This window comes from Paroedura picta, chromosome 5 (genome assembly GCF_049243985.1).
Source record: "Paroedura picta isolate Pp20150507F chromosome 5, Ppicta_v3.0, whole genome shotgun sequence".
In the NCBI taxonomy this organism is placed as follows: domain Eukaryota; kingdom Metazoa; phylum Chordata; class Lepidosauria; order Squamata; family Gekkonidae; genus Paroedura; species Paroedura picta.
Window position 1 is genome coordinate 80,489,822 of NC_135373.1, and position 27,884 is coordinate 80,517,705.

The window sequence follows — 27,884 nt, forward strand, 5'->3', positions numbered from 1 at the left end:
AACAATAATAATCTTTTTTTTTCTGTATTCCTCAAACTGAGATTTCTGGAACCCCATGGGTCCATATTAGTATTCCCAGTACAAATCTTGCTCATCTCCCCTTCTGTACCCTCCTTTGTCCACCCTGTGAAATGATATTATGGGGGGTAAAGGGGATCCTTGGCAACACAGTGGCAGAGGAGGTCAGATGTCTGTAGTGGGCTGGGCAGTTGATGAAATTTATCTCTTATCTTCTTTATGTAGAAATTCTTGGGATCTAAGCCACTGTGAAATGAGAATAGATTAGAAAATGTTAGGCTAGGCAATATGTTGACCACTATTCCTCTCTGCATTTGCAAATTCTTATGTCTTCAAAAATGTCCACATTTTATATTACTAATAAAAATATAGTATTGATGCCTTTTATTTTTATTTCAGGCAGTGACAGGTGTTGTGTGTTACGCTTGCAGAGTTGCCCGCGCTTTATTGCTTTACCAGGAACTGATGCGAAAGGGGATTCGATGGTTAATGTGAGTAATGTGATTACTTGTTTTATTTATTTGTGTGGTCATAGACCAGAGTATAGGAACATAAGAAATAAAAAACCAAAAAGCTTGTAATGTTTTAGGACAAGAATTTGGATGAGTTTATAGGTATATTAAGATTGAGCTAAAAATTATAAAAGTTAACAGAAAAATTAAGAATTTAAAAGGTTAAAGGATCAAAATTCTAGAGCTTTAAATGTACTACTGGGGAGCTTGAATCGCAAGGGCACAGAATTTCACCGTCCACAGGGAGGTCCTTTTGTCCAGAAGTTCTCTAATCCGCTCTGCTTAAATTGTAAATAATAGGTTGTCTAAAACTGAGTCAGATCATTGGTCATGTCAATTATTTCCTAATCTCCCTAAAATCCTTTGATTGAAGATGTCAGGTATAGTTCTGGGCAAAGCACACATGCTTTAGCTCTGAGCCACATCTCCTTCCCTTGATCTTCGTGATATCTGTGTTCACGTATTTTTCTGGACCTGGATAATCACCAGGAAAGGAGAGAAGGCCTGGGAACATCTTTAACGGGCAGCATACAATGCACCTATGAATGATGTCACTTCACACCATATGGGGGACATAAATGGTCTCAGATTTTCCTATAAAGCACATGGGAGCAATCAACAATAAGAAACTGCTAAGACTATCACAAAATTACAGTTTAGAAATGCTTGTGTAATTTGTTAACAGTGCAGTCCTAACAGCAAGTCAAAGGCAACTGAGTTTGAGGAAGAACATACTAAAATAAAAGTGTTTAAGATTACAGTCATGTAACATAACGCTGTCCCACAGTATGCAGTGGTGTGCTTGCTCACAAACTAATGTACAAAGGTTTGCAGCCTTGACTGGGAACATGCTCTCTTTTAGAAACATTTTGCATGTGAATCATGACTTAAAATATTAGTAAACTAGTGAGAGTTGGTGTCAGTACATTTATATGCCGTATAAATTGTACTGATTTCCTTTTCAGTGAAATAATCAAGGATGATTGCAATGAAACAGTTCATGAAAAGAATGAGGTTGTCATCAAATTAGAATTTTGCAACAGAAGTTTAGAGAAAGCTGGAAAAATGTGAGTAGTAATTCTGAGAATAAAGATCTTCATTTCTCATATCAATATTAATATTCACAGTTTACTGATTAAGCTTAATGAAAATTGTAAACAGGGCCAGCTTGGTGTAGTGGTTTGGATCGCAAACTTCTAATCTGCCGGGTTTAATTCCCTGCTCTTCCACATGCAGCCAGCTGGGTGACCTTGAGCTTGCCACAGCACTGATAGATCTGTTCTGACCAAGCAGTAATATCAGGGCTCTCAGCGTCACCTACCTTACCAGGTGTGGGAAGAGGAAAGGGAAGGAGATTGTAAGAAAAGCGGCATATAAGAACCAACTCTTCTTTTTCTTCTTTAATACTTCACAAGTAAATCTGGTGTGACTTCATACATTCATGTTGTGACCATCATAGTGACCCCCCCTGCCCCCCCTGTCTTGTATGAAACTTTACAGAAAGCATTCCTCATCTCTCCTAGTGTGGGTTCATAAATGTGATACAGCGATTTCTGTGAAACCATTCTGCACTCTCTTGTGCTTGGGAAATCTGTTCCAGCCCTTTGATGGGGCTCTGCTGGATAGCACTTTGGTAGACAGTATGGCTGCAGAGAAGACTTGTCATAATACCTTAAAATCTCTGCTATGATCAGTCAGCAGTAGTGCAAATCGATTGCCATTTACCCACCTGTCATTGTCCAGCCATCTTAATATGTTTTGGGTCCTCTGTGTAGTAAGTGTAAGAAGCAGCAGGATATGTCACTGGTGAGAGAATCATCAGTAAATAAGGTCATCTACTGTCATCAATGTACCATGGTACATTGTAGTGCTTCTGTCAAAAACTGTAGGTATATCTCCTGAGATTTCTTTTATCTAGATTTAAGAATCTTTGGAGAAGGCAGTCTAGTTGAACTGCAGCTGTTCACACATCAAGTATTTTTAAGTGCCTAGTTAAATGCAGAATAAAATCCTTATTTGGAGTTTAAATTACAGTGGAATGTTATCAAAGCCTCACTGTTGATTATTCCTGATCTTATTTTTTTGTTTCCTGCAAAAAGATATCAAGATATGCGGCAGATGAATCTTGCACCATCAGAAGGAGATAAAATTTCAGATATACATTCAAAGCTGTTACGGGTGAGCATCTTCTATTTAAATTGTATAGTTCTCAAAATAGGGGCCTTCGTGCTGAGTTCCAGATGTAAGTGTAAAATTTTTTTTTTGTAGGATTCATGGGCTTTATTAGCTGAAGCAGGACTTTCAACTGGTTTATGGAGATTTTTGCTTATGTGAGAGGCAGCAGTGGAAGGCTTTTTGCACCAGAGGAAAGGGCCGCTGTTAGTGGAATGGATCCACAAGATCCAATCCCATGGTCCTTTATGCAGATTTAAATTCAATGGTCATGAGATCTCCCGTTAAAAGGATCATGTAGTATGTGATGAGAAAGAACTCTCTCCTGGAGGGCCACTGCCAGTCAGAGTAGATCTTGATAGATCAGTGGTTTGATTTGATATGACAGTTTCATATGCTTCTTTGTTACTGCCTCTCACCAGACTCAACTGTTCAGATTAATGGAAATGGGCTTAAATTTATGTAAATAGCTTTGTGATCCTCTGGAAATTTACTATAAACTTCTTTGAGCAAGTGGACTTGTGGAGGACAGCAAATACCTCTTTTTCAATCTTTTCTTGTAATCAGGATCTTAGTGTACACGTGTTATATATGTTCAATGTGACCACATGTTTAATAACCATTTCATAGGAATAATGTCATATTTATTGTAAACAGCCCATTTTGTTGCATTCATGCAGCTTTCCAATTCACGGGGAACCATAGAGTCTAGTCTTCAGGATGTTAAAAGCAAACTATCTCCTAACGGCCAGTTGTCTGATGGCTGGGCTAATCAGGAAGGCACACATCTGAAAGACAGGAAGTAAGTGACTGTTTAACACTGTATGTGTTGTTTTTTAATGTAATATGTCATGGCATGTATTAGTGTTTGTGTAATTTGCTTTTACTTATTCTCTTCTAGCCCAGAAAGATTGCAAGTACTACTGAGTTCTATATCAGATATTTATTACCAATTCAAAAAAGACAAAACTGAACGAAGTGAGTAATTGAAAACTATTTTTTATTTAGTTTAGTTATCAAGCTGGGCTGGCTTTGGCTCAGTGGGTCCCAGGGGGTGGTCTCTGTGTGGGATAGTTGCACTTCCAACTGCTTTGAAAGACGTAGTCATGAGACCTCTTCCTAAGAAAGTATCCATGGATCCCACTGACCAAAACAATTACCATCTGGGGTAGGGCGCTTGTGCAAATGATGGTTACATATCTCCAGGTTACATATCTTCAGGCAATGTAGACCCATTTAGCCTGGCTTCAGGGCTAGGGTTGGGATAGAAATGGCCTTGGTCACCCTGACTGATGATCTCTGTCAGGAGTGTGACAAGGAGTGTGTCACTGCTTAACTGTGGACCTATCAACAGCTTTGTTGGTATCCTTGAGAGGCTGGCTGGGTTGGGAGTAGGGGTTACCATGCTTTGGTAACTCTTCTCTTGCCTGGCTGATTCCAGAAGGTAGTGCTGGGAGACCCGTGCTTGGCCCTGTAGCACTTATACTGCCGGATCTTGTGAGATTCCATCTTATCACCCAGGTGAACCTGTGGAAGTTCTGAACAGGTGCCTGGAAAAGGTAGTGGGATGGCTGACGGTCAGTAAACTGGAGCTCAATCTAGGCAAGACTATAGTGCTGTTGGTCAATGACAAAACTGTTTTAGGAGTCAGCCTGTCCCAAAAGGAGTTGGAATCCTCTGGAGAAGCAGGTTCTCATAGCTTAGGGATACTGCTGAATCTTAGCCTGGGCATGTGATGCCTTTTATCCACATAGGTTGATACACTAGCTCCAGGTGTTTTCAGAAAGCATGATCTGACCACACTGATCTGTGCTCCAGGAGAAATTACTCATGGTCCTGTGGGCATTGGAGTGTGTTGAGAGATGAATGCCTCTCAAATATTATGATTGCACCAACTATAGGGGATGCCTCTGAAAATCATCTGGAAACTTCAGCTGGTCCAAAATGCAGTAGCCAGGCTGCTGTGGGATAGGAAACAGGGATTGTATAATCTGGTGCTGAACAATCTGCACTGCTACCCATTTGTTTCCAAGCATAATTGGTTATGGGGCCAGGATACTTAAAGGGCTGCCTCATCCCATATTGTCCACCCTGCCTGAAAAGTTCTGTGCCCCATGTCCACATCTTCAAAAATGAGGTGGATGGCATCCAGAGAGACGGGACGTATTCAATAGTGGTAATCTTGTGCAATGTCTTTCCTCCAAGGCTTGCTTGGCATCTCCGCGAATTTCTTTTAGGTGTCAGGTTGGATATGTTTCTCTTGGCCCAGGCTTTTAAGGGGGTTGATCTTTTAACTCTATTTTTAGTGTGCTGAAAACCGTTAAACTCATTTAAAGTTGGCTGAGTTCTAATGCTGATTTTAATTTTAAATTGTAATGTTTTCTGTTTTTATTATGGTTTGCTTTGTAAGGTATCTCAGAAAGGTTCCCTGGAGAGGTGACACTAACAGTTTTTAAACAAACAACATTTATCTCCTTTTAATTTATATTATTAAAATATCTTTAGGAAAATAGCTGCTGCTAATATGAGTAACAGCAAAGCATTCGATTTCCAATCTTTCTTTTTTAAAGGACTTCCTTATAATGAAGAACAAATACACAAGTTTGACAAGTAAGTCTTCAAATTATAGACATTTTCTTTTTGCATTACATTTTGAGGTGCTTCTCAGTCTGAAATCTATAACAAACATGGGCTGTGTAAACTCAGAGGGCTACAATTTTTTTTTTAAAGGTGTTCCAGTATACACAGTGCTGTGGTATAGTGATTTGCGTTCTAGCTCTCAAGTTTGCAAAGATATTTTTGGAAAAGTGGTGGGGAAGATTGGGAAAGGTTTGGAAATAGGGAAGCATTTGAAGGTTAAATTTTGCTTCTCCTGTGTTTTTTAAATCTACATACCATATTTGCTGGCGTATAAGACGACCCCCAGCATTTCCACTCAAAATATAGAGTTTGTTACATTACAGTACTATGGGCCACTATGGGCAGCTATGTCTATCCCAACTGAAGTGCACCCGGCGTATAGGACAAACCCCCCCCCCCCACTTGGAGGCATGTTTATCAGGGGGGAAAAGTAGTCTTATACGCCAGCAAATACTGTATGTATCTAAATTTTTAAGAGGTAAATTAGGTATATATAATTTTTGCACATGCCTTAAAACATAGAATTTATTTTATATATTTACATTTCTTGAGTCCCTTTAAACTCTTGCATTCTGCTTCATCCACAAACTGACACAAACAGCTTTAAACATCCGTATAAGTTTATGATGGTAGACCCAATACATACCTCTGTATGGAAGCCACAGACAGCAAAATTGTGATGAATTTTGATTCGTGGTTCACTTTGCGCCTATCCCTATTCCTGACTTAACCTATAGCTTTCTAGTTACACAGCAAAGGTGACAAGTAAACAGGGTTGTTTGTTACTTCTTGAAGTAAACAGGGTTTCTGCAATTCAAGGTTTGAGTGATCATCTGCAAGCTGAATCTTGATTTTGCAAACAAAATGGTTTTTTAAAAATCATGGTTTTGCATTATGTCTGCAATCCAAACCTTTATTGTACAGTTTACTGGATGTGCCTTTCCTGCTGATTTAAATTGTCTCATGCTGTGTAATGTGTCTTAATTGTCAGTGAGAAAGGTGGATTCTAAATGACATAAGCTAAATAAACCAAGCCAATATGTGGATTCCTATTTCTGTAATATAGGCAGAAGCTTTTTATTCATGCCACAAAAGCCATGACTCTGTTCAAGGAAGAATGTGTCAGCAAGTACGAAATATTTTTGGACAAGGCTGAGGATTGGATGAGGTAAGATACTTTTTTGTAGTAAATCCAGAGGAATTGCTGTATTAGTCTTTCAGCAAAATAAACAGGAATTTTGAGGTATATTATAAGTTTTGTGTTTCTTAAAGCTTTTATTTGACCATATGTAGTCATGAATTAAGAGCCTCTTGTGGCACAGGGTGGTAAGGCAGCCGACATGCTGTCTGAAGTTCTGACCATGGGGCTGAGAGTTCGACCCCAGCAGCCGGCTCAAGGTTGACTCAGCCTTCCATCCTTCCGAGGTCGGTAAAATGAGTACCCAGCTTGCTGGGGGGTAAATGGTAATGACTGGGGAAGGCACTGGCAAACCACCCCGTATTGAGTCTGCCATGAAAACGCTAGAGGGCGTCACCCCAAGGGTCAGACATGACTCGGTGCTTGCATAGGGGATACCTTTACCTTTAGTCATGAATTAGAGCCCGCTTCTTCATGTGCATGGGGCTCCAGACCACAAAAATATGTTAGATCAGCCTTTTTCAACCTTTTGACCATGAATGAACTCCTGAAGTATTTTTCCGGAAGCCTTTGAGGATTTCCGGAATTGCGATAGAAGTGATATCAGCTGGCCGTGCCTCCCTCCCATACCAAGCAGGACTGAGGCGGGGGAGAGAAAGGGAGCAGTTTGAGGCATGAGTAGGCATCCAGGCTTCATCCCCTTTCCCAGGTGCAGTAACCACATGAGAGCACCGCTCCTAGATCAATGGAAGTGATCATTTTCCTGGTTTCATGGCAATACCAAGAATAGCTTGTGAACAAGTCCATTAAGGCAGGATATGGGGGAAAGGCCAGAGAACACCTAGGAAGCTCCCAGTGAGCCCTTGCTGGGAATCCTTAGGTTAAGACTATTTGCTTGCTCTTGTTTTGTATGGATTTGACATTTTAAGACATTTTTCTGTCTTTCTAGGAAGATGCTCCACTTAAGGAGACAGTTATTGACTGTCAGAAAGCAGTGCTTTGATATTGAAGAAGAGGTATCCAAATACCAGGTCTTTGTAAATGAGGTATACATTCTCCTTGAATATGCCATGTCTCTATTAAAAAAGCAAGTAAAAGGAATATTTTCTCAACAGTAGTTCATATAATCCTGTCTAGTTTGGCAGAACAGGTCCCAATAATTGGACCCATAGATTTTTTGGTAACTTTTTCTACCAGGGAACCATTTGATCAAATGCCTCTCCAGGGCATCTTGCAGGTTATTTTACAGCACCATTTGCTCCAGCACCAGTCCTTGAAATCATTGGAGTTCAAGGCTATGTTTACTGTTGCCAGACATGTGTGAGAGAAGAGTTAGCCTCCTGGAGCTTGACACCATGGAAGGAGTTTAGACCCTTCCTAGGCAGATTTTAACATTTTGCTACACTCTTCAGAAATGTGACAGGCACTCCACAGCACCTATAATTCAGTAACTATCAGATTCAGAGCAATTCGAATATAAGAATTCTGCGCTTTACCCACTCTATTTTCATGCTAACCCTTTCTCAAACTCTCCTCTGCCATTTTCCAGCCTTCAGTAACTAAAGCCTTACTTCTATCACTAGGCCCACGGCTCCTGTGGCCGATATCAGAGTACCACTCTCATTGCTTTCTGTATAGCTGGGGTAACTTCTCTGCTCTACATGCCATGTAGTTAGTACAGAAAGAATGAGCCCCTAATCCTGATGTGCTTCATCAAGTAACTTCTGCTGCTTGTTTCCATGATTATCCATTGAAAGCAGGAAACCATTTTTGGAATCAGTTTCTCAAAACAAATTCTTGGGGTTGTCAGAGTGGATTGTACTGGTGATACATTCCACATGCTTTACCAGGGTGTTTTAGACATGTACAATAGCTGTATCTTGTTTTGTAATTGACACAACTTCTTCATCTATTGCAGTTACAAGAAACTTTGCCCCATAAGATGATGGCAGTTTCCAGTGGGATCAAACATGCAATTAATCCAGTTTATCCTAGTTCAAACACTTTGGTGGAAATGACTCTTGGGTAAAAGTTCTTCACCTTATTATAGGCTTTCCACAGAATTATATTGTTTCCAAGATTTAGATGTTTAGTGTCTTTTATAAAGGGCAGAGTAATAAAGAGAGATACACTGAAATAACTTATAACTGTTATAGCAGAAAAGGGAATTAAATTTGCCATGAAGTTTTTGTCTCTTATGTAGAAGACAGGAAAAGAATTGAAGGAACCCCCCAGTTTAGTGGCTGCAGAGTATTAGGCTATGTTACAGTCACATTTGGATAGCAGGAAAATACATCCTTCATCACTATAAATTTCTTCTCTGTACATAATTGCAGTACTGAGATGCCTTCTTTTCAGTTGTCACCTTATTCTTTAATTGGGTATGTGAAAGATCTGTGTTGCTTCTAGCTTTATTGTAACAGTAGTAAGAGTTTTCATAAACTTCTAACTGAAATTAACTCTTCTGGTTTGCTTGTTTTTACTTGTAGCATGAAAAAACTGAAAGAAGAAATGGAGGGTGTTGTTAAAGAATTAACAGAGAATAATCATCTTTTGGAAAGGTAAGCAGGCATTTTGATGTCCTTTTTATTTTGGTATATTTAAAGGAGTCACTGAATAAGTAGCTCTGGTATCTTTTGACAATCTCTTATACAGGAGTCCAAATGTTCTTTTCCCATGATAGAAGCACAAGAAGTACTTTGTTTCTGTCCGCTGCAAAAAGCCCCAGCCAGCCAGATGATTGTTTTCTATGTCTCCCTAACACCCCAGCTGTTTCTGTGTTGCTTATGAATCCACATTCATGACTTGCTTTCCTTGTTGAAACAAGTGCTATTTCTTGTGTTCCTTTTTAGGAATCTGATTGTGATGGAGATAAAAACATTGTGATAAAATAAATTTCTGAAAATTACTTTCATAATAGATTATATATATTGTAACTTCATTGCTAGGTCTCCCTAGCTGCTATTGACTTATTAATATGTTCTCATTGTGTATACTTTTTAAGGTACATGTAGTTTTTAAAGACACTGTTATACTTACAGTGTCATCCTAGATGGAGTAACACCCATCCAAGGCCACTGGATTTAAAAGGGTGTAATTCAACATAGATAGCCTCTGGTGGTACAGAGTGGTAAGTGGCAGAAATGCTGTCTGAAGCTGTCTGTCCATGAGGTTGGGAGTTCGATCCCAGCAGCCGGCTCAAGGTTGACTCAGCCTTCCATCCTTCCGAGGTCGGTAAAATGAGTACTCAGCTTGCTTACACAGGGGATACCTTTACCTTTACTTTAATTCTGCGTAGCATTACACTGCCAGAGGTGCATTGAACAATATTTATCTTCTACATGCCTGGAAGCACAATCACATGGGGAAAATTCAATATGCAGATCAGTGATATAATCCACAGTGATTTTTGTAAACCTAATGTTTAATAAAAAATGCTGCCATAGTTGAGGAAATAGCTGCAAGAGTATCTCTCGCCCTATCTGCACAAGGTTTTTTTTTTGGGGGGGGGGATTTTTGACAAGACTTAGAACTCTTTTCATGTTGAAATACTGGTTAAATTATCCTTTAGAAATGTTTTGATATCGTACTGCTGGGTCACCAGTTACTTTACATACAAAAGAGAAGTTGAATAATATGCCTAAACTAAATTTATTTTTCATTTTAGGTTTGGAGCTTTGACTATGGATGGTGGCCCACCGAATGTGGATTGTATCTAGTTGCATAATTATTGCAACACAATTTCTTGACTTTGCACAGTAAAAGAGCCTGCACATGCAGAGTTTCTGCGCTTGGCTTCTTCTTCCTAGTATTTAACAAAAGTATGTAAATATTGTATATACTGTAAATATAGAAATGTATCACTTTTGCTAATGTTTAAAAATGGTCTTAACATTTTAGGTAACATCAGAATTGCCGCTCCCAAACAAGTGCGGCTGCAGATTTGTGAACATATTGATAGATGGCATTTACTTTTAACGTGTGTGGGATTTTTTTACTTGTGAATTTTGTCGGGGAGATTTTGGTCATGAACTAGTCTGCTGTTTAGATTTCCTCATCAGCTATCTGAATGCTGAATACTTCAGAATAATCTGGAATTTTCCTGCTTGCTTTTATTCACTGTGAATAGATGAGTCACATTAAATACTTAAAAAATAAATGTCTCCATCATTCTTTCCCTGTATCTTAAAAGGCAGTGTTTAATTTTGACATTGCTACAATTCACTATAAATCATTTTCATTTCAAAATATGTAATGCCTGGTGGAAAGCATCTATGGCTTCTTTACCATGTGTCCAGACAATAATAATGTCATCAGTGAATCACAGCCATACAATGACTTTCACCCCGCTATCAACCTGACGATGAACCAATACATTTTCTGGACACTACTGTAAAAATAAACAATAGATGCCTAGAGACCGCCTTATACCAAAAGCCTACTGACCGGCAAACATACCTGCATGTCTAGCTAACATCCTAAACATATCAAACAATCCATTGTATACAGCCAGGCCCTACGTTACAACCGCATTTGCTCCAATCCCACGGATAGAGATTTCCACCTAAATGATCTACAACAAACCTTTTTGGAACTTAAATACCCAGCCAGTAAGGTTAAGGAACAGATTAACAAAGCCAGAAGGATACCAAGAGAAAACCTGTTAGAAGACAGACCCAAAAGAAAACAATAGAACACCACTAATGGTTACATATAGCTCTCAGCTCAGGACAGTACATTGCATCATCCGTGACTTACAACCGCTACTGGATAAGGACAGTTCTCTTTTCCAAGCACTGGGGGGTAAACCTTTTCTTTCACAAAGACAGCCCCCCAATCTCAAACAATTCACCCACAGCAATGCAACATCTAATGTGAACATGGACACAGGTACTAGAGCTTGCAACAAACCCAGATACCAACTTTGCTGCCACATACACTCAAATGCCACAATTACTGGACCTAACATCACCTACACCAGTGGTCCCCAAGCCCCAGGCCAGATGCCGGTACCGGTCCGTGGATCAGTCAGTACCGGGCCATGGCTCCTCCTCATCCTCCTCTCTGGCTGCTGCATCAGGGGCTGCCCTGCCACTCTGCTGTCGGCTCACCTTTGGTGCTCTCCAGCAGCCGCCATGACTGGGGCTTCCCCTCGGCATGGCACTGCGCAGCTGCTACTGGCAGCGTCCCCAGCGGGTGGCGGGAAGTCAGGTGGAGCAGTGGTTCAGGCAGTGGCGACGTCCCTCGGCAAAAGACTACCCCCCCCCCCGGGCCTCAGTAAAATTGTCAAGCATTGACTGGTCCCTGGTGATAAAAAGGTTGGGGACCACTTACTTACACCATCAAAGGCTTATACACTTGCTCGTCTTCCAACATTGTATATGCCATCAAGTGCCAACAATGCCCTCTGTTCTCGACATAGGACAAACAGGTCAAACCCTCCGCCAAAGGATCAATGTACACAGGTCTGACATCAAAAACCACAAAACTGAAAAACCTGTAGGGGAACACTTCAGCCTTCCAGGACATTTAATAAAGGACCTGAAAGTAGCTGTTTTATTGCAAAGGAACTTCAAGAACAGGCTAGAAAGAGAGATTGCAGAAATGCAAGTTATTACAACACTCAAAACAATGACATACCCTGAACTCAACATAGTTTTTTTTTATCTCACTATGCATGCTAACATTGTTTAATTCGTGCATCCACATTCCTCGCAATTTATTTTAATTGGGACAATGTGACTGTTAGTAATATATAATGTAATTTTGAATATAACACTCTGGTCTCAGGACAACATTGTTGCCAGCACAGCTTCTGCTTGTAGGAATGTTTCACACTTGGGTGGAGACAGATGGCAACAAATGGTAAAGTGTAAGCTATTAAGTCACTAACATAGACAATTTTATTTCTCCTATGTTTTTGTGAACTACAACTGAATTTGAGGGGACTGATTGGCTGCTTCAGCAAAGAATTATCATTTGGCTATATTTGGATGTTGTGACACAGTTTACTAATTTAACAGGATTAACTTTTGCTTATAGTCTGTCATGAAAGTCAGTTCTTAGTCTGATGAAGGGTGCTTGCACTCGAAAGCTCGCAATCTTTGTTGGTCTTAAAGGTGCCACTGGACTCTGATTTTATTTAGAAACGTAAGTAACTGCAAGAATTGAGAAGGTAGAGACTGTGAGCTTGGGGCAGTGGGGCTGGCTGACAGGGATAGATCAAGGCTGCAGGGGCCCTCCATCACTGGTCTTCAGTTGAAATCCTGGTGGAAGAACTCCATTTTGTAGCTACTTACGCATAAAATCACAAGTACTTGATAAATTTCTAGTAAGCAGAAACATGCCAGGAAATTGATAAGAGAGCGACTGGGCCAGCATGTATGGAAAAAACACTCTTGCTTCTCTGGGTAACTATAATATAGTCAGTCTGAAGTTTTATGAAATAACATGTTAGAAAGGATCGTAGATTTTGGTGACTGCAATGCATATTGTTCTGGAAGAGGCTCTTCTAACACAAATTCATGCAGATCCTTACTTGTAAGTTAGTTGTACATACATATTCAGTATTCAGTGTTGCTGAAGCATGGCTTGTATTTGTCTACAACTGGAGCTCATGGGAATTGTAGTCCATGGACATTTGGAGAGTCATGGTCTGGCCAATTCTTGCAGTTCATTTTAGTCTTCTGTGCAGTCCCACATAGGGACCGTACTTATGCAGGCCAGCCACCAGAGGCTTTCTTACAGCTATTCTGGTATTTCTTTAACACTTCAAGGGGAGCCCTCCCCTGCAGAGCACACCAGAAACCATCTTCTCTCCCTACAGTTACATGCAGCCCAGGAAGGAGCCTCCTTTTCCCTCTGAGCTTTTTTTGCTGCTGTGTTGTGAAGACATGTTCTCTTCAGCTCTGCATTGGATTGACGAGATAAGTGAATATAGAAAATGGACGTGAAGAGTTGGCAGCATGGGGCTTAGTGACATTGGGATGCTGAAGAAGTTGGTCTTAAATGTCTCTTTCTGTCTTCATCTAGGTTTTCCATGGCATGCAGAAAAACAGCTCCCACCTACCCTCCAATCCTTCCCCCTTCTTTCACAAAGTTCCTAGCTGTTGGAGGGCTTCTCTCCCATTATTTTCACAGAAAGTCAGGGAGATTGAAATGCGAGAAATCATATTGAGTTGGAAGGGGCCATACAGGCCATCTAGTCTACCCCCTGTTCAAAACAGGATTAGCCTAAAGCATCCAGAAACTGCATAAAGACCACCAGTGAAAGGGATCTTGCCACCTCCTTAGGCAGCCTACCCCACTGCTGTACTTGGATAAGTGAAGTCCATCATCTGCTAGTAGGCCTTCTTCTAGAAAATCTATCATACGGTCCCAGAATCCAAATTTTACCTGCTGGCACCACCAATGCAGCCAGGGGTTCACCTCCATTATCTTCAGCTCCAAAGATCAAAGAGAAAAATCACTTGTGACCCATTTGTTTCAGCTGCCTCCCAAGATCTTCACAGTCAACCTTAATATGTGTAATCATTTTCATGGCCATGCCATCCATTCCCATGTGAACCATCACAAATAGGTAATGATCCATGGACTTGATCAGTTTTGGCATCTGGTATATAATAACTTTAATCTTCACCCCTGGCAACCAACACACCTCTTCGACTAGGGGTCAGGCCTAGCTGCATGATGCTCCATACCCCTCAACAGAGTCACCAACGACCAACAGTCCTTTGGATGCCATTTACTCCTATCCCCATGCCCTCTTTATCTTTGATTTTGTTTTGGTTCCTTCTTTGCCCTTGCTTGTTTGAATAGTTTTATGATGTGTTGGTTTCATTGTACACAACACGGATCCCACTTTTCTAGGTCAAAAGATGGATCTATATATGGTTTAAATCCATTAATTATGTAATAATATAATATAATTTATTAATGGTTTGGATCCTAAGCTGCACAGAGTCACACTGAAGGAAGATAACTTCCCCACCTTCCCTCTCACTTGAGCCTTGTCTCCCCTCAAATTAGGGTTGCCAACTTTAACTTGAAAAATATCTGGAGATTAGGGGGAGGAGCCAAGGAAGAGCAGGTTTTAGGAAGGATAGAAACTTCAGCAAAAAATGTAATGTGCCCACCCTCCAGAGCAGACATTTTCTTCAGGGCAACTCATTCTGTAGTCTGGAGATCAGTTGTAATTCTTGGTGGCTGACAACTCTACCCCAAATTATACTTCTTCAGTTCAATGACACAAATTAAAAAGTTTGGGAAGCAAAATGGGAGTTGATAGTAGGAAGGAGTAATCTGCAGAACTTTCCCTCCCTTCCTCTACAGATGATGGGACAGTCATTAAGTTGGAGGAACTGCCATTGGGCAAGTAGAATGGCAATTTATGGATTAAAGCCTGTGATTTGTCAAAACTTTTTATTTCAGACTTTTAACTGAATTTGGTTTTATGATTGTCTGGTAAGAGGTCCTGTTTATTAATTGTGTTTGTACTGTGTCTAGTGGAATTGGGAAAGCTTCAGTTTAGGTCCCTAACTTTTATTGTGATCCTTGACCTCATGATTGTATTAAAATGCTGTTTTGGACCTACATATCTCGAACTAGTGATGACTGACGCATTGTGTCATATCTGGTGCAAGTGGAATGTTTGCTTTTTCAGGGACACATTGACCCAGGAAAACCAGCCTAGCCCAGTTAAGTCTGGGCAAGGGCAGTATGTTAAAATATTTGAACTTTGAGGTTAAATATTTTACATGGTCTAATCTGTAAGAGTGAAAACAAATACCTGCTGAACTGTTGAGACTTTAGGCAGTGCTACATACACATTAATTCTAGTTTGCAATTTCAGCAGTTAAGGCCCTTGTTCTGTAGCATTTCACTGTGCTCTTCTGTCTGTATTTTTGCCAAGAAAATGAAAGAACACCTACATGAGATAACCAGACGACATATACTGTAAAGTGGAGAAAATGCAAAAAAAAGGGGGAAGGGTGCTTTAAATATTATTTTACAAAACTTAGTATAAATGTCTGAATTGTTTTCTCATGATTATTGTGAAAACTCTGTTTACTAAAAGCATTTTTGTTTATATTTACAACTATATTATTTAATTCGTGTAGACTTAACTATGAGAGATTGTATGGAAGCTGTTATTTAAATTTGATTCTCAGAAGATCTTCATTGATGAAGTAATTTAGCCATCTGGTTCAGGTGCACTTTTCTTTTCTTTTCCTTTGTTTTTTTAAAGTAAATATTCTTAGGATGGTGGCCTAAAATTATACACTGAGATCCAGTGTTTATTTACCTAACAATTTTTTAGACCACCACACCTGGAAACACCTTCTCGTGGTGGATTACATAAATCTAAAAACCCATAAAAACAATAAGACCCCCCCAAAAAAAAACCCAAGGTGGCAGTAAAAGACAACAACAGGATGAGAGCACTAGACTGTACCCAGTCCCACCCCCCCCCCCAGCCCACACATCTAACAGTAGAAAATTGTCCAGGGTGAGCTACAGTTATGTCCCGGCAGCTTTACAGGCCCACAAAGGCCCACACAGGGAGGGGCAGGTCTTCCTAGCCCAGCCTCAACTGAACACCTGGTGGAAGAGCAGTCCCTCAGATAAGTGCGGCCCAGGTTGTGGATGGCTTTAAAAGTATGTACCAAAGCCTTGAACCTGATAACGGTTCAGTATAGGCTGGACATGGGCCCTGCAAGATGACCTCGTCAGGACCGTAGCAGCTGCATTTTGAACCAGCTGTAATTTATAGTGCAGAGTCAAGGGAAGGCCCACACAGAAGTCTAGTCTGGAAGGGACCAGGGACCCAGAAAAATGTTCATCAATGAAGCATGACTTTTTTACCTACTGGCTCCTGCTAGAGCTCCAAATTCCCTCCCAGGTAATGCTCTTAAGGGATCTCTGGGATATTTTATGTGTGAAGAAAATCACTGTCCACAGGCAGAAATTCTTCTACCCACAGAAATTCTCTATTGGATCCAACCCAAAATGTATATACTTAAAAATAAATCTGGAATCAATTATATCTAAGTAAATGTTTCTGACATTTTTTTTCAGTTTCACTGATAAAGGACCACATTTTTTAAACAGTAATGAATGGTAACATAAATGTATCATGCATTCCTACCATTTAAGATGTACAGTTTTATTGATTCAATTAGTGAGGGAAAACTCTGATTAATTTCCGATTATTTCTTGCAAAAATGCTCCAGAGATTGGAGAGATATTTTAAATAGAAATCCAGAATACACTATTTTCCAGTGATACTGAAAAATTCATATTCCTGTAACCAAACTATTTGTATATGTGTACAAATATAGAAGTCTTTCATTCACTGACTGAGGACAAGAGGATTTAGGACTGACAGGTGGTTGTGAGACATTCTGGCTGATGTTCTAGTCGCAGCTATTTAGAGCATGTCAGTATTTGAAGTTTTTTTCTTTCTTTCTACACTTCTCTGTAGTTACGTCAAGAGCAGCAGAAAGCTTTAAGCTATGGCAATAAGAAGCGATTTGAACAAAACCATCAGAAGGATAGTGCAGTTTTTTTATTGGTTCCCCAAATCATTAGGTAGCACAAGGAGGAGGAAAATCAGACCTCATTGGAAGTCTTCTGGTAAGTTCTTTTTCTCCTCCCCTTCCCTTCTTAAGTATTAACATCAAACTGAAAAGTAATTTGTTTTTTTAAAATAGAAATTAGATTATTTTTTCCATGCTTTCTGCATGCCAGTGTAGAAAAATCTCAAGCTACTTTTCAGACCCCTAAGGTATTGAGAATGCCCCGGGGTGTGTGTGAATTTTGCTCCTTAAACCATAACATTTCCCATACCGTAAATTGTGTTAAAAACTTCCCAAAATATGTCATTGGGTATATGGCGCTGTTCTTCAGGAACCACAAGCTCATTGTGTGTATAGTTTTGTCATTTCTTGAGTCATGTTCATAGAAGTTATTTGGAGATGTAAATGAGGTCATTTGAAATCCTAATTATCCAATTTCATACATTTCTTCAGTCATGTAACATTATGGAAATTACAATTGTTGGTTTGAAATTCTAATATATCAAAAAATATTGCCTAGCTACATCAAGCAAGGTATATATAATATTGTGTTCTATTGTGTTCTATTTCAAGCAGCAGCCAGCTGGAAACTTACAAGGAGGCCATCATTTTCAGTATCTGGTTGATAGCTGATATTTATTATGATTACTTAGTTTTATAAAATATACTCTGTCTTTCTGCCATCACAAGGGCTACTAAGACAGCTAACAAATTAAAGGTAAAGGTAAAGGTAAAGGTATCCCCTGTGCAAGCACCGAGTCATGTCTGACCCTTGGGGTGACGCCCTCCAGCGTTTTCATGGCAGACTCAATACGGGGTGGTTTGCCAGTGCCTTCCCCAGTCATGACCGTTTACCCCCCAGCAAGCTGGGTACTCATTTTACCGACCTCGGAAGGATGGAAGGCTGAGTCAACCTTGAGCCGGCTGCTGGGATTGAACTCCCAGCCTCATGGGCAAAGCTTTCAGACGGCTGCCTTACCACTCTGCGCCACAAGAGGCTCTTAATTAAAACATTAACAAATTAAAACATGCAAAATAAAATCACATCTTAAACATCATTAAAACCAACAGAAAATACAGCATTAAAACAAAACCAGTGTTAAAATGCATACAAAAAATAAGAATAACATTCAGGAATACAACGGGTGCTAGATGGGGCGGGGGGGGGGAGAACTCTGTGGACGGCCTTCCTGCCTTTTTCCTTCCACACACAGTTATATCAATAGGGTTGCACTGTAGAAAATGGTTCACAAACTTACCTGAATAAATTATTGGGCTTGTGATCTATACTTGTTTGTATATCTTATTGTAGTTTGAGCCAATTTAATTTTTTGTACCACTTAATGTGTCATATTAATGTTTTGCTATGCTTCCGTTTTATGGTTGTTCCTGACTTCTGAAATCCAATGCTTTGGTTATTGAATGTCCTGGTTTCTTGATTGTATTGAATCATTATGTATAATCATTCTTGAGCCCTGAAAGAAAGGCAGACTATTAATAATGTAAATAAATAAAATAAACAGGAGTGACTAGGGAAAATTTACATTTCTGAAGATTAATAATTTATAGATGACTTCTCATGTTCTCCTTACTTCCTCTTACAGTTGCTTATGCCGTGCAATGAAGCATTATGTCATGCTAATGAAGCAGCCTGTGTATGTACTTTGCCATACTAATTTTTACCAACACCCTTCCATAATACATATCACTACAAAGCACTCATATGGAAACTGAAATGGACTGCTTGCCATTCATTCAGGAGGGAAAAAATCTCAAATATTTTCTACCTGATTTTGTTGCTTGGGTGCTATATCCATATTTAAAAACTGCACATGTAGAAGCCATTCTGCACATGCTGTTGAAAAACCACCACTAGGTGGTCTGCATTTTCAAAATCATGGGGCTTTTTGCACGCCTTCAAAATCGCACAATGGTTACTAATTGAAAACGCTATTGATTTGCCATAACGCACGACGTCGCCGACAATCTGCCACACACCTGAAACCAATCTGCAAAAAGCGCTTCCTTGTAGCGCTTTCAGGGAAATCCCCAAAAGTGGATTCACCCTCCGGAAAGCGATACACTCCTGCAACCAATCTGCAACAGTAGCGAAAAAGACCTGTACGTTAACATTGTTGCGGTTTCTACAAAGTCCCTCCCCCTGGCTGTCTTCTCTGATCTTCCGGCGAAGCGATCGCCATTTTTTTTTTCTCCGAGCGAGCGGGGATAAACGCACCAGCGAGCCTCTTCTGTTTAGAGGCTTCCCTGGCTTCAGTCCTTCCCCTTTAGTCACTAAGCACAAACCACAGAAAAGCCCGTTTGCTGAAATAAAGTCCCTTTATTTTTTACACATTAATTCAGCCGAAAATCGGGCCCGCGAGAGGGGGGGGGTTTCACTCGGAGGAAGCGTGGCAACGATCAAACGATCAAACGACAGCTCAAACACACCAGGCAGCTGGATGGGTCTCTCCGTTGCAATGAATCTACCCAGATTCATTGCTATGGGTGTGTTTTTTATTTAAAAAAACCTTTCTTAAAGGGAAAGGGGCTGTTTGGGAGCATGCTAACGGCTGCCCATTGGCTGCTTGACGGCCAGGGGCGGGACGAGCTTGGCAATAGCGCTTCCTTTCTAGCGATTTCTGCCGAGACCGGAAGCTTGTGGGAAACGCTACAAAACGCAACTGGATTCCACTACAAAGGCAGGTATGCATAACGACGAATTCCACTACTTTAAATGGCAATTTTTCATTCAGTGACCAATTTGCAACAAAGATCCCGGTGCGTAAAGCCCCATTGTTTTCTTGATGGGACAGCTGTATGTTTTCAAGAGCCCTATGAACAGAAAACACATGGCATCTTACAGCAGTTGCACTGTGTATTTAATATATTATTTCTACAAATTTGTTAAATGTGATTGAAAAAATAAATAAAATTTTTGCTCTTTTGACATATTAATTAATAAACATAGAAATTAACCTGATGCAGTAACTGTTGATTTGCACACTCAACACTAGAGGGCAGTAACTACAACCCTAAATATGTTAAAGCTATCATTATCTTGAGTACCTATACAAAAGTGGTACATTTAAAAAATATGTCTAAAAGCTTGCTTTTCCTATTTACTTCTCTTGCTTCACAATATCCAAATTAATGCTGCTATCAAGCTTTAAGATGCAGTTTTTGAAACTGAATTTAGTGATAGGTTACATATACGGGTTGTATCTGAGTCCCTTAAGAACTCTTGAGTAACAAGTCTTGTGAATTCTCTGGTGTTTCAGGAATGCAGCATCTCCTGCCTCAGTCTTATTTCAAAGGCTATAGAAGTAGAAAAGATAAACCACGACATCAACAAGAATTCCCTGTGTGCAACAATTTGGGGGCATTCTTTGGGGGCATTCCACAGCTGCGTTTAGCAATAGTATAGTGATATTATAGGGCACAAGTATGTAAACATGGTTTCAAATAAAAATGTTGGCTGCTTGCTATTCTGAATACAGAGGCATGCATATTGGCAATGGCACTTCCACAAAGAAGTTCTCTGAGTATCTTCCTCCTGCAGCCACCATTTCCCCCAACACTTTCTCCTTCCATACTTCTAAAGGGCTGGTCTAGGTAAGACCTTGTCAGTGCAAGGACATTCCTATATGACAATACACTTGGACTATGATCTTTCCAAAAAGATTGCTGCAAAGCAGGCCTGGGGAAGACTATACTGAGAAGAAAGAAAGGATGATTAGAGCTCAGCATTGTGTGGATGCTGCCCCCCCCAATGTGACACCAATGGGAAGCCAACATGGAGAGAAACCTGTATGTAGTAGTACTAGTCTTATCCTGAAGGTTACAAGAAAGATGTCTCATTTATTCCTAGGTGAACTATTCCCCGGGTTTTCAATACTTTTTTTTATTATGTTCACAGTTTAGCCTTCATTTTGCCAATGTGTTTGAAAGTCAAATCAGCTGAGTCAAAACAGGTTTTTAATATGCCGTATACAAAGGCTGAAAAAGTAGGTCCTATGGAAAGTTGTCCTCTTGACCACCAGCGATCTTGGCCGTTTTTGCCAGAGCCAGCACAGCTCAATTATCCAGGTCTGCATGCAGAGCGTCTGTTAATCTGCTTGTCTGTACAGTGTTCTCGATGCTCTGTGATGGGAACAGCTATATACAAGATATCAAGCAAAATCAAGCTTGAGGTGAAGAAAAAACAGATAGCAGGTAGGTCACTGCTAACATGAAGTGAATGTGAGAGGTTCAAACTGTGCAGCAGAAACTTAGAAGCAATTTGTGTTTAGTTCTTGGATTTTTAGATTTAAAAATGGCAAATTTATTATTGTGCAGAGGTGACAATTTAAGCAGTGGTTTCCTGTGTACCACTCCTCATTTGAGAATGAAACATTATTATATGAAAAAGTATTTCCTGAATGTATCTTGTACATTGTATTTCTATACACGTAAAAGGAATAAGAATAGCAAACTGACCTCTGTCCGTTGCATTAGCACTGTCTTTAGATAACCGTGGGAAGGCGGATGGAATCATTCCTTGAATCACCCTCATCAGAGCAGACTGTTGTATTTGCAGTATGGTAATGTTTTTGTCGGAGCAGCACACAGGTTCAGTATCATTCTGGTCAGCATCCTTTATATGTAGCTGCCAACTGGATGATGAGTTTGGTTTAAGAAACAACTGATTTTTTTTTCAAATTAAAATCTCAAGCACTTCAGCAATGGGTGCCCAAACCCCAGACTCCTTAATTAAAGCAGTAACTTTTACTTTGATGGCATCTATGGCTCTAGTGTAGTCCTGCACAATTTAAGGCCTACAAGCCAACTGTGCCTCTGGGTCTGTGTTGCCCCCTGGGAAGTACCCTTTTAATATGGCCCTTCCAGCATCTTCATGGAAATACACATCTCACTCAAGCCTTCAAATTTACAAAGGGGGATAGGAAAATATTTGTGTCAGAGCTTTAGCATTGCTCTTCCTCTTCCTCTGCAGGGGGTGGACCGGGCACTAGTTTGCCATCCTTTGGCAAGCAGCCAGCAGTACAGTGCTGCACAATCCACTTGGGTCTGAAACATTATGGTTATGAATTGCTAGGAGAATTGAAACCAAATGCTCTGTTCCCGTGGAACTCCAGGAACCGAGGTGAAGGGGGAGGAAACAGAATGACTGAGGGCACAGGCCTAAGCAGATCTACATACTTCATTGTAATTGGTAGGCTTAGAGGTGTGACTCTGCTGAGGGCTGCATTGTCATTCAAGACAGGGATAATGATGGAATAGAGATGGAGATACCTGCTAGATGGGTAAGGGGAAAAAGAAGGGGTAATAGATATAGGGTCCAAGAGAAACAGAAAATGCCTTGTTAACTTTTGACTTTAGGTTGGTAATTTTGAATTTGAAATTGAAATTCTGAAATTGGTAATCTACCCCACTGGATATATTTTCAATGTATGTTCTTTGGGTCAGGGACGTATTGCCATAGAAATAATAATGAATAATAATAACTTTGCTCTTCGCTCTGCGGGTATGAACTTACTGGTAGTCCCGGTCCCTCAGAACGCTCACCTGGCCTCAACCCGGTCCTGGCCCCAACCTGGTGGAATGAGCTCCTGGAAGAGCTAAGGGCCCTGCCGGAGTTGTCAGCTTTCCACAGTCCTTCTGCCAGGCATACGGTTGAGGCCAGGGTGGGGCCCGCTATTCAATCTGAGATCCCCTCTGTGCTTCTGTCCATCTGTTAATAAATAGATCTGTCTCCCCACTCTCACCAGGATGACAGTCAGAAGGCTGGTCCTGACTGGTCGAGAGGGTGAGTTTAGTTAGATTTTTTGCTTGCCATCTTGTCACTTTTAGTAATTGTAATTACAGGTTTTTATGGGGGGTTTTGTGTTGTTATTCTTTTATTGTATGAACCACCATGAGCCCAATCGGGAATGGTGGTATATACATTTAAATAATAAATAAATAAATAATAATAAACTTGTGAGGACAATAAAATCAGAGTCCAGTGGCACCTTTAAGATCAACAAAGATTTACTCAAGGCGTAAGCTTTCAAGTGCAAGCTCTCTTCCTCCTTGTGAGGAGTTAGTATTAGCAACTGCACTTATATAACACCAGTGTTTCATGGCACTTAATAAGGTAGCCAGCATCTTTTTTTCTTTTCTTTTTTTGCAGTTGCTCATTTAAAAAGGATTCATTAGAATGTATTTTGACACAAAAATATTGCTGTTATGATTTTTATCAGTTTTAGCCATTGGTGCCTGACTTCAAAGATAGTTGGACTGAATTGGTTACGAATTTTAAATACAGGCTAAAAATAATTTGTTTCCTAACGCTATTATTAATCCTCTCTTTGTAATTATTTAACCAATACTTAATTCCTTAATTTGATTTGTCAAAATGTGTAGGATTGAGTGCTAAAAATAAATGAAGACAAAGTAAACGAGAAGCCAGAGGATTGTTTCTTGGCAATCTCATTATCATGATATTATTGGCGAGGGCAGAAAATAGAACTGCCCAGAATGTGCTCTGACGCAGGCTTTCCAAGGCAACAGTACAGACACATGGAGGCATGTATTTCTGCTGCCTCACTAATATTGCATCCCTAAAATCGACTATGAAAGAGAAATCTCATTCAAGGATTCCAAGGATTTAGCCTACATCTCTTTTGGAAAATTGTTTAAAATCATTTATAACCATTGAATCTTAGCACAAATTACATTGCACATTTCACACTGACAGACAATCCTGGCAGGCCCAGTTTCAGGATTCATGGGGTCCGTAGCACCAAAGCCAGCTTAAGGATTTGCAGGGCTTTAGCAGAGCACAACTGGTGCTGTTGCTTGTGCCACCCAAGTAACAGCGAGGCAGTCCTCCCAGGGACAGTTGGCACTTTGGAAGCAACTGATACCTTCACTTTGCTGAAAACATTTATTGAACCTTGGGGGACACGCAAGCACAATATTGCAATATTAAGGCGTCCTTCAAATTTATGTGCAATTAGGATAAACTGCTTCTGGATCCTGGTAGGAAACCTGAGTGCTATTCTGCCCATTCTATAGAATAGAACAGTCAACTATGGTCATTCTCACGTTGATAAAGTGAGTTCTGACTCAGGAAAGCTCATGCTCACATAGTCTTAAAAGATGCCACTTAGATTTCTGATTTATAAGCTGAGATATTGAACAAAAAGAAAAGAAAATGGAGATCTGCATTTGTAATGACTCAATCCTTAAAATTATTTCTGATGTCATGATTGACTTCTGGAGAATAAGGAAAGAGTGCTCTGCTATGTGCACAATACAACTGATAAATTTCTCTGCTAGATGCAATGACTGTACTGCAAGACAGAGGGGGGGGGAATAGCATTATTCTTGTGGATAGCTATTTTGTTGCACATCAATTTTATGAAAATATGTACCATACAATATATCCTGCAAAACCTAAAAAAGAGCAGACATTTAAAAATAATGGAATGTAAAGATTTATCTTCCCAATGGGGGAACCCTCCTTTGTCTTATCTTCATACACTTGTGAGGTTGGTTAGGTTGAGATTGTGTAACTGGCCCACGGTCACCCAACAAGGTTGATGGTAGAAAGAAGATGTGATGGTAGAGAGAAACCTCCCAGATCTTACTCTAACCACTATAATACTATGCTGACTCTCAAGAGGGGATTGGAGACTACGGATTGCAGACTGTTTACCTTACAGGCAGACCATGCATATTACAATGAAGGAAGAAAAAGATTTTTCTTGTTCTCCCCACTTCAAAGATTTCAAAGTGTTTGTTTTCCTTGCATAGTATCTTTAAAGCTTTTGGGCTGCTTTAAATCTCTCTTCATTAATTCTTCTTGGCAGCTGTGGCACTTGGAAATACACAATGCCCTAGCATTGGGTCTCCCAGCAATCTGATTACCACCAAAAAAATTAGAAGTCCAAAAGTTTGTTAATATGCAATAATCTTAGAATCATAGAATCAAAGAGTTCGAAGGTACCTCCAGGGTCATCTAGTCCAACCTCCTCCACAAGGCAAACCCTTTATTGTATGCTGCTGTATAGTAGACCTCCAAATGCATTAGATAACCAACATTAGAATCTGATGTGAATTATTTTATATTTCAGATTGCAAATATACATGTCATTCTCACTGTCAAGATTTAGTACATCTGGACTGCCAGCAAAATGGAAAACTGATAGAATACAACTCTGCATATGACAGCTTAGCTCAGACGAATGACAATTTGCAGGTAATGTGATTTATTTTTTTCAGGTCTTATCCTCTTCAAAGCCCGTGTTAAAATGGAAACCACTAGTTAATGTGCCTAAAAAAGATTGTGATGCTGAAAGTATCCAGGAAAACTGTGAAATTCATGTCTAGTGCACATATGCTACATTTCATGTAGTTTGGACCTTTTTCTGAGAGAGAGAGAGAGAGAGAGGGAGAGAGAAAGAGAGAGAAAATCATCCCTCCCCTCCACACGGGCTTTTGCACGGCTTGGAAGTACTCAAAAGATATTAGACTTGAGTTTTGGCAGAACTGGAGTTCTGTAAAGCAACTAGGATTTGCTATGTCATATGAATTCAATATCTTTCTAATTAACAACAAAATACCAATAATATCTCACGCTCATCAAACAGGTCACAGTGCATAGTCTGGGAAATCCTTGGTGCTACAGGCTGCTCATGTTAAGATAATACTGATCTGATCAGCAACCTAAGCACTGGGAACCCCATGTACAAGCAGAATAATGATTTAAACATGTAAAAACCTTGTCAAGCATATTACACAGTAATAAGTCTGTGGGTCTGACTCCAAGAGTCAGACTCCAAATTTTTGGAAAAACAACAGCTCTTTATTCAATCAACACCAACTCCAACACTGAACAGAGAAACCAGGCACACATACAATTTATATACATTTTAGGTAGCCCACTGAGAGCTCTGCTTGGCCCTCAACAGAGGAGCCTGATCTGCCCTTCACAGAGATCCCATTATAAAAGTCTAGTTGGATCAAGATTGGCTGGCCTTCAAGCCATCATTTGCATACCGTGCAGAATGTCCACATACGTAACACAAAGCTATTTATTTTTATACTCTGTTCTACTTTCATTATTTTTTAATAAGATTTTTATTTTTATTTTCCAAGATTAAAGATAATAGAATACATGTAATCTACATTATTAATACAGAAAAAAGAGAGGTTATGCTCTTCATTTAATACATTTAGTTCCCCGTTTCAATCCCCTTTTGTATTATTTTCTTAGATAGTTCAGGTAAGGACTCCATTGTTCTTGAAAAGCCTCTTCTGTTCTTCCGTTGACTATCAGTGTCAGTTTAGCCATCTTGGCAAAGTCAGCTAATTTATTCAGCCAGTCTTCTGTCGAGGGTAGTTCTTGCGTTTTCCATACTTTCATTATTAATCAATGTGGACATTGTATCTGAGGAAGTGTGTGTGCACATGAAAGTTCATACCTTAAATAAAACTTTGTTGATCTTAAAGATGCCATTAGACTCTAAATTTGTTTTGCTATTTCAGACCAACACAGCCACCCACTTGAATGTAGTAAACCTGTAAGACATGGTAGAGCTGAATTAAAAAGGTAAAAAGGTAAAGGCACCCCCTGTGTAAGCACCAGGTCATGTCTGACACTTGGGGTGATGCCCTCTAGCGTTTTCATGGCAGACTCAATACGGGGTGGTTTGCAAGTGCCTTCCCCAGTCATTACTGTTTTACCCCCCAGCAAGCTGGGTACTTATTTCACCGACCTCGGAAGGATGGAAGGCTGAGTCAACCTTGAGCCAGCTGCCAGGATTGAACTCCCAGCCTCATGGGTATAGCTTCAGACAGCATGTCTGCTGCCTTACCACTCTGCGCCACAAGAGACTCTTACTGGATTACAGAACACAATAAGAATAAGATGCAGCCCTAAACCTTTCAACCATTTCTCCCTAGTCAAAGCTCTTCTTTTGCACTCACATTAATGTATATTTCAAAAGCAACTTCACAAGAGTTCATGTCTTCTCTAATCCAGCCAGTTTTGAATTGTGTGCAGTGACCTGGAGCATTTTCTTGTGTGGCACTTCCTTCCCAACCCTTCTCCAAGTGTTGAGTGATGTCTTGATTGCATTACTACAGTGATAAATGCTAAAGTATTCTGATAATCTAGCATGGATAGAGTTTAAGTTTAGATACACAAAACTTATTTCTGGGATAGAACCTTCTCATCCTACATCACTCTGAAAATTAGCTGACAAATTAGAAATTCTAGTGGTTAACTCCTGTAAGAATTTATGCTCAAAAAATAAGTGGATATCAGATGCTCAAGAACTAGTCAGATATTTTCTTGAGAACAGCTTATTATTTAACATCTAATTCACCCTAAGCATGGAATCTGAACCCATTCCAGGAGACTCACATGATCAACTTAAGAGAATTTTGGCTCTGTGAAATTTCAGCTGTTTCAAAGCTTCTTCTTTTCTGTATATTTTTAGCTTTATCTATATTAAGGTCTTAAAATGTGAGTGATTAATTGTGCCTGTGAGCCTGTTAAGCATTTCTTATATACAAAACAGCCCTCAGCAATTCCTTAAGAATACCATATAGGCCACATGGTATTGAGGGATCTTTCCAGTATTAGTAGACTTATTTGTCTGGTTTCAAAGACAATGCAAAATGAAATGGCTTTGCTGACAAACATATTTGTTGAAGCTTAGGCCTATTATACATGGGTGTTTTCCCTTGCTTTCATCATGCATGTCCATCAGGTTTTCTTTTTTTATTCTGCATTGATTTTACTCTCTTCAGTGTTCAGTTCACTTTCCAGTTGCTGTT

General features: G+C 39.9%; 1 protein-coding gene and 1 long non-coding RNA gene across 2 annotated transcripts in view; both read left to right on the forward strand.

The window, feature by feature from the left end:
* The window catches only part of TBK1 (TANK binding kinase 1), a 29,547-nt gene extending 18,908 nt beyond the window's left edge, over nt 1-10,639 (forward strand). Inside the window, exons 11-21 of the mRNA XM_077338695.1 lie at nt 418-509; nt 1,496-1,597; nt 2,630-2,708; nt 3,383-3,504; nt 3,604-3,680; nt 5,273-5,312; nt 6,409-6,510; nt 7,430-7,526; nt 8,399-8,505; nt 8,970-9,041; nt 10,148-10,639. Coding sequence (XP_077194810.1) covers nt 418-509; nt 1,496-1,597; nt 2,630-2,708; nt 3,383-3,504; nt 3,604-3,680; nt 5,273-5,312; nt 6,409-6,510; nt 7,430-7,526; nt 8,399-8,505; nt 8,970-9,041; nt 10,148-10,199 — 942 coding nt within the window. The 3' untranslated portion in view covers nt 10,200-10,639. The remainder of the gene's footprint in view (nt 1-417; nt 510-1,495; nt 1,598-2,629; nt 2,709-3,382; nt 3,505-3,603; nt 3,681-5,272; nt 5,313-6,408; nt 6,511-7,429; nt 7,527-8,398; nt 8,506-8,969; nt 9,042-10,147) is intronic.
* A 1,676-nt stretch (nt 10,640-12,315) lies between these two features.
* Nucleotides 12,316-25,298, forward strand: LOC143838020 (uncharacterized). The gene is made up of 3 exons (XR_013231201.1): nt 12,316-12,345; nt 16,964-17,115; nt 25,175-25,298. It is a non-coding gene; the product is annotated as an uncharacterized LOC143838020 (long non-coding RNA).
* The last annotated feature ends 2,586 nt before the right edge of the window (nt 25,299-27,884 follow it).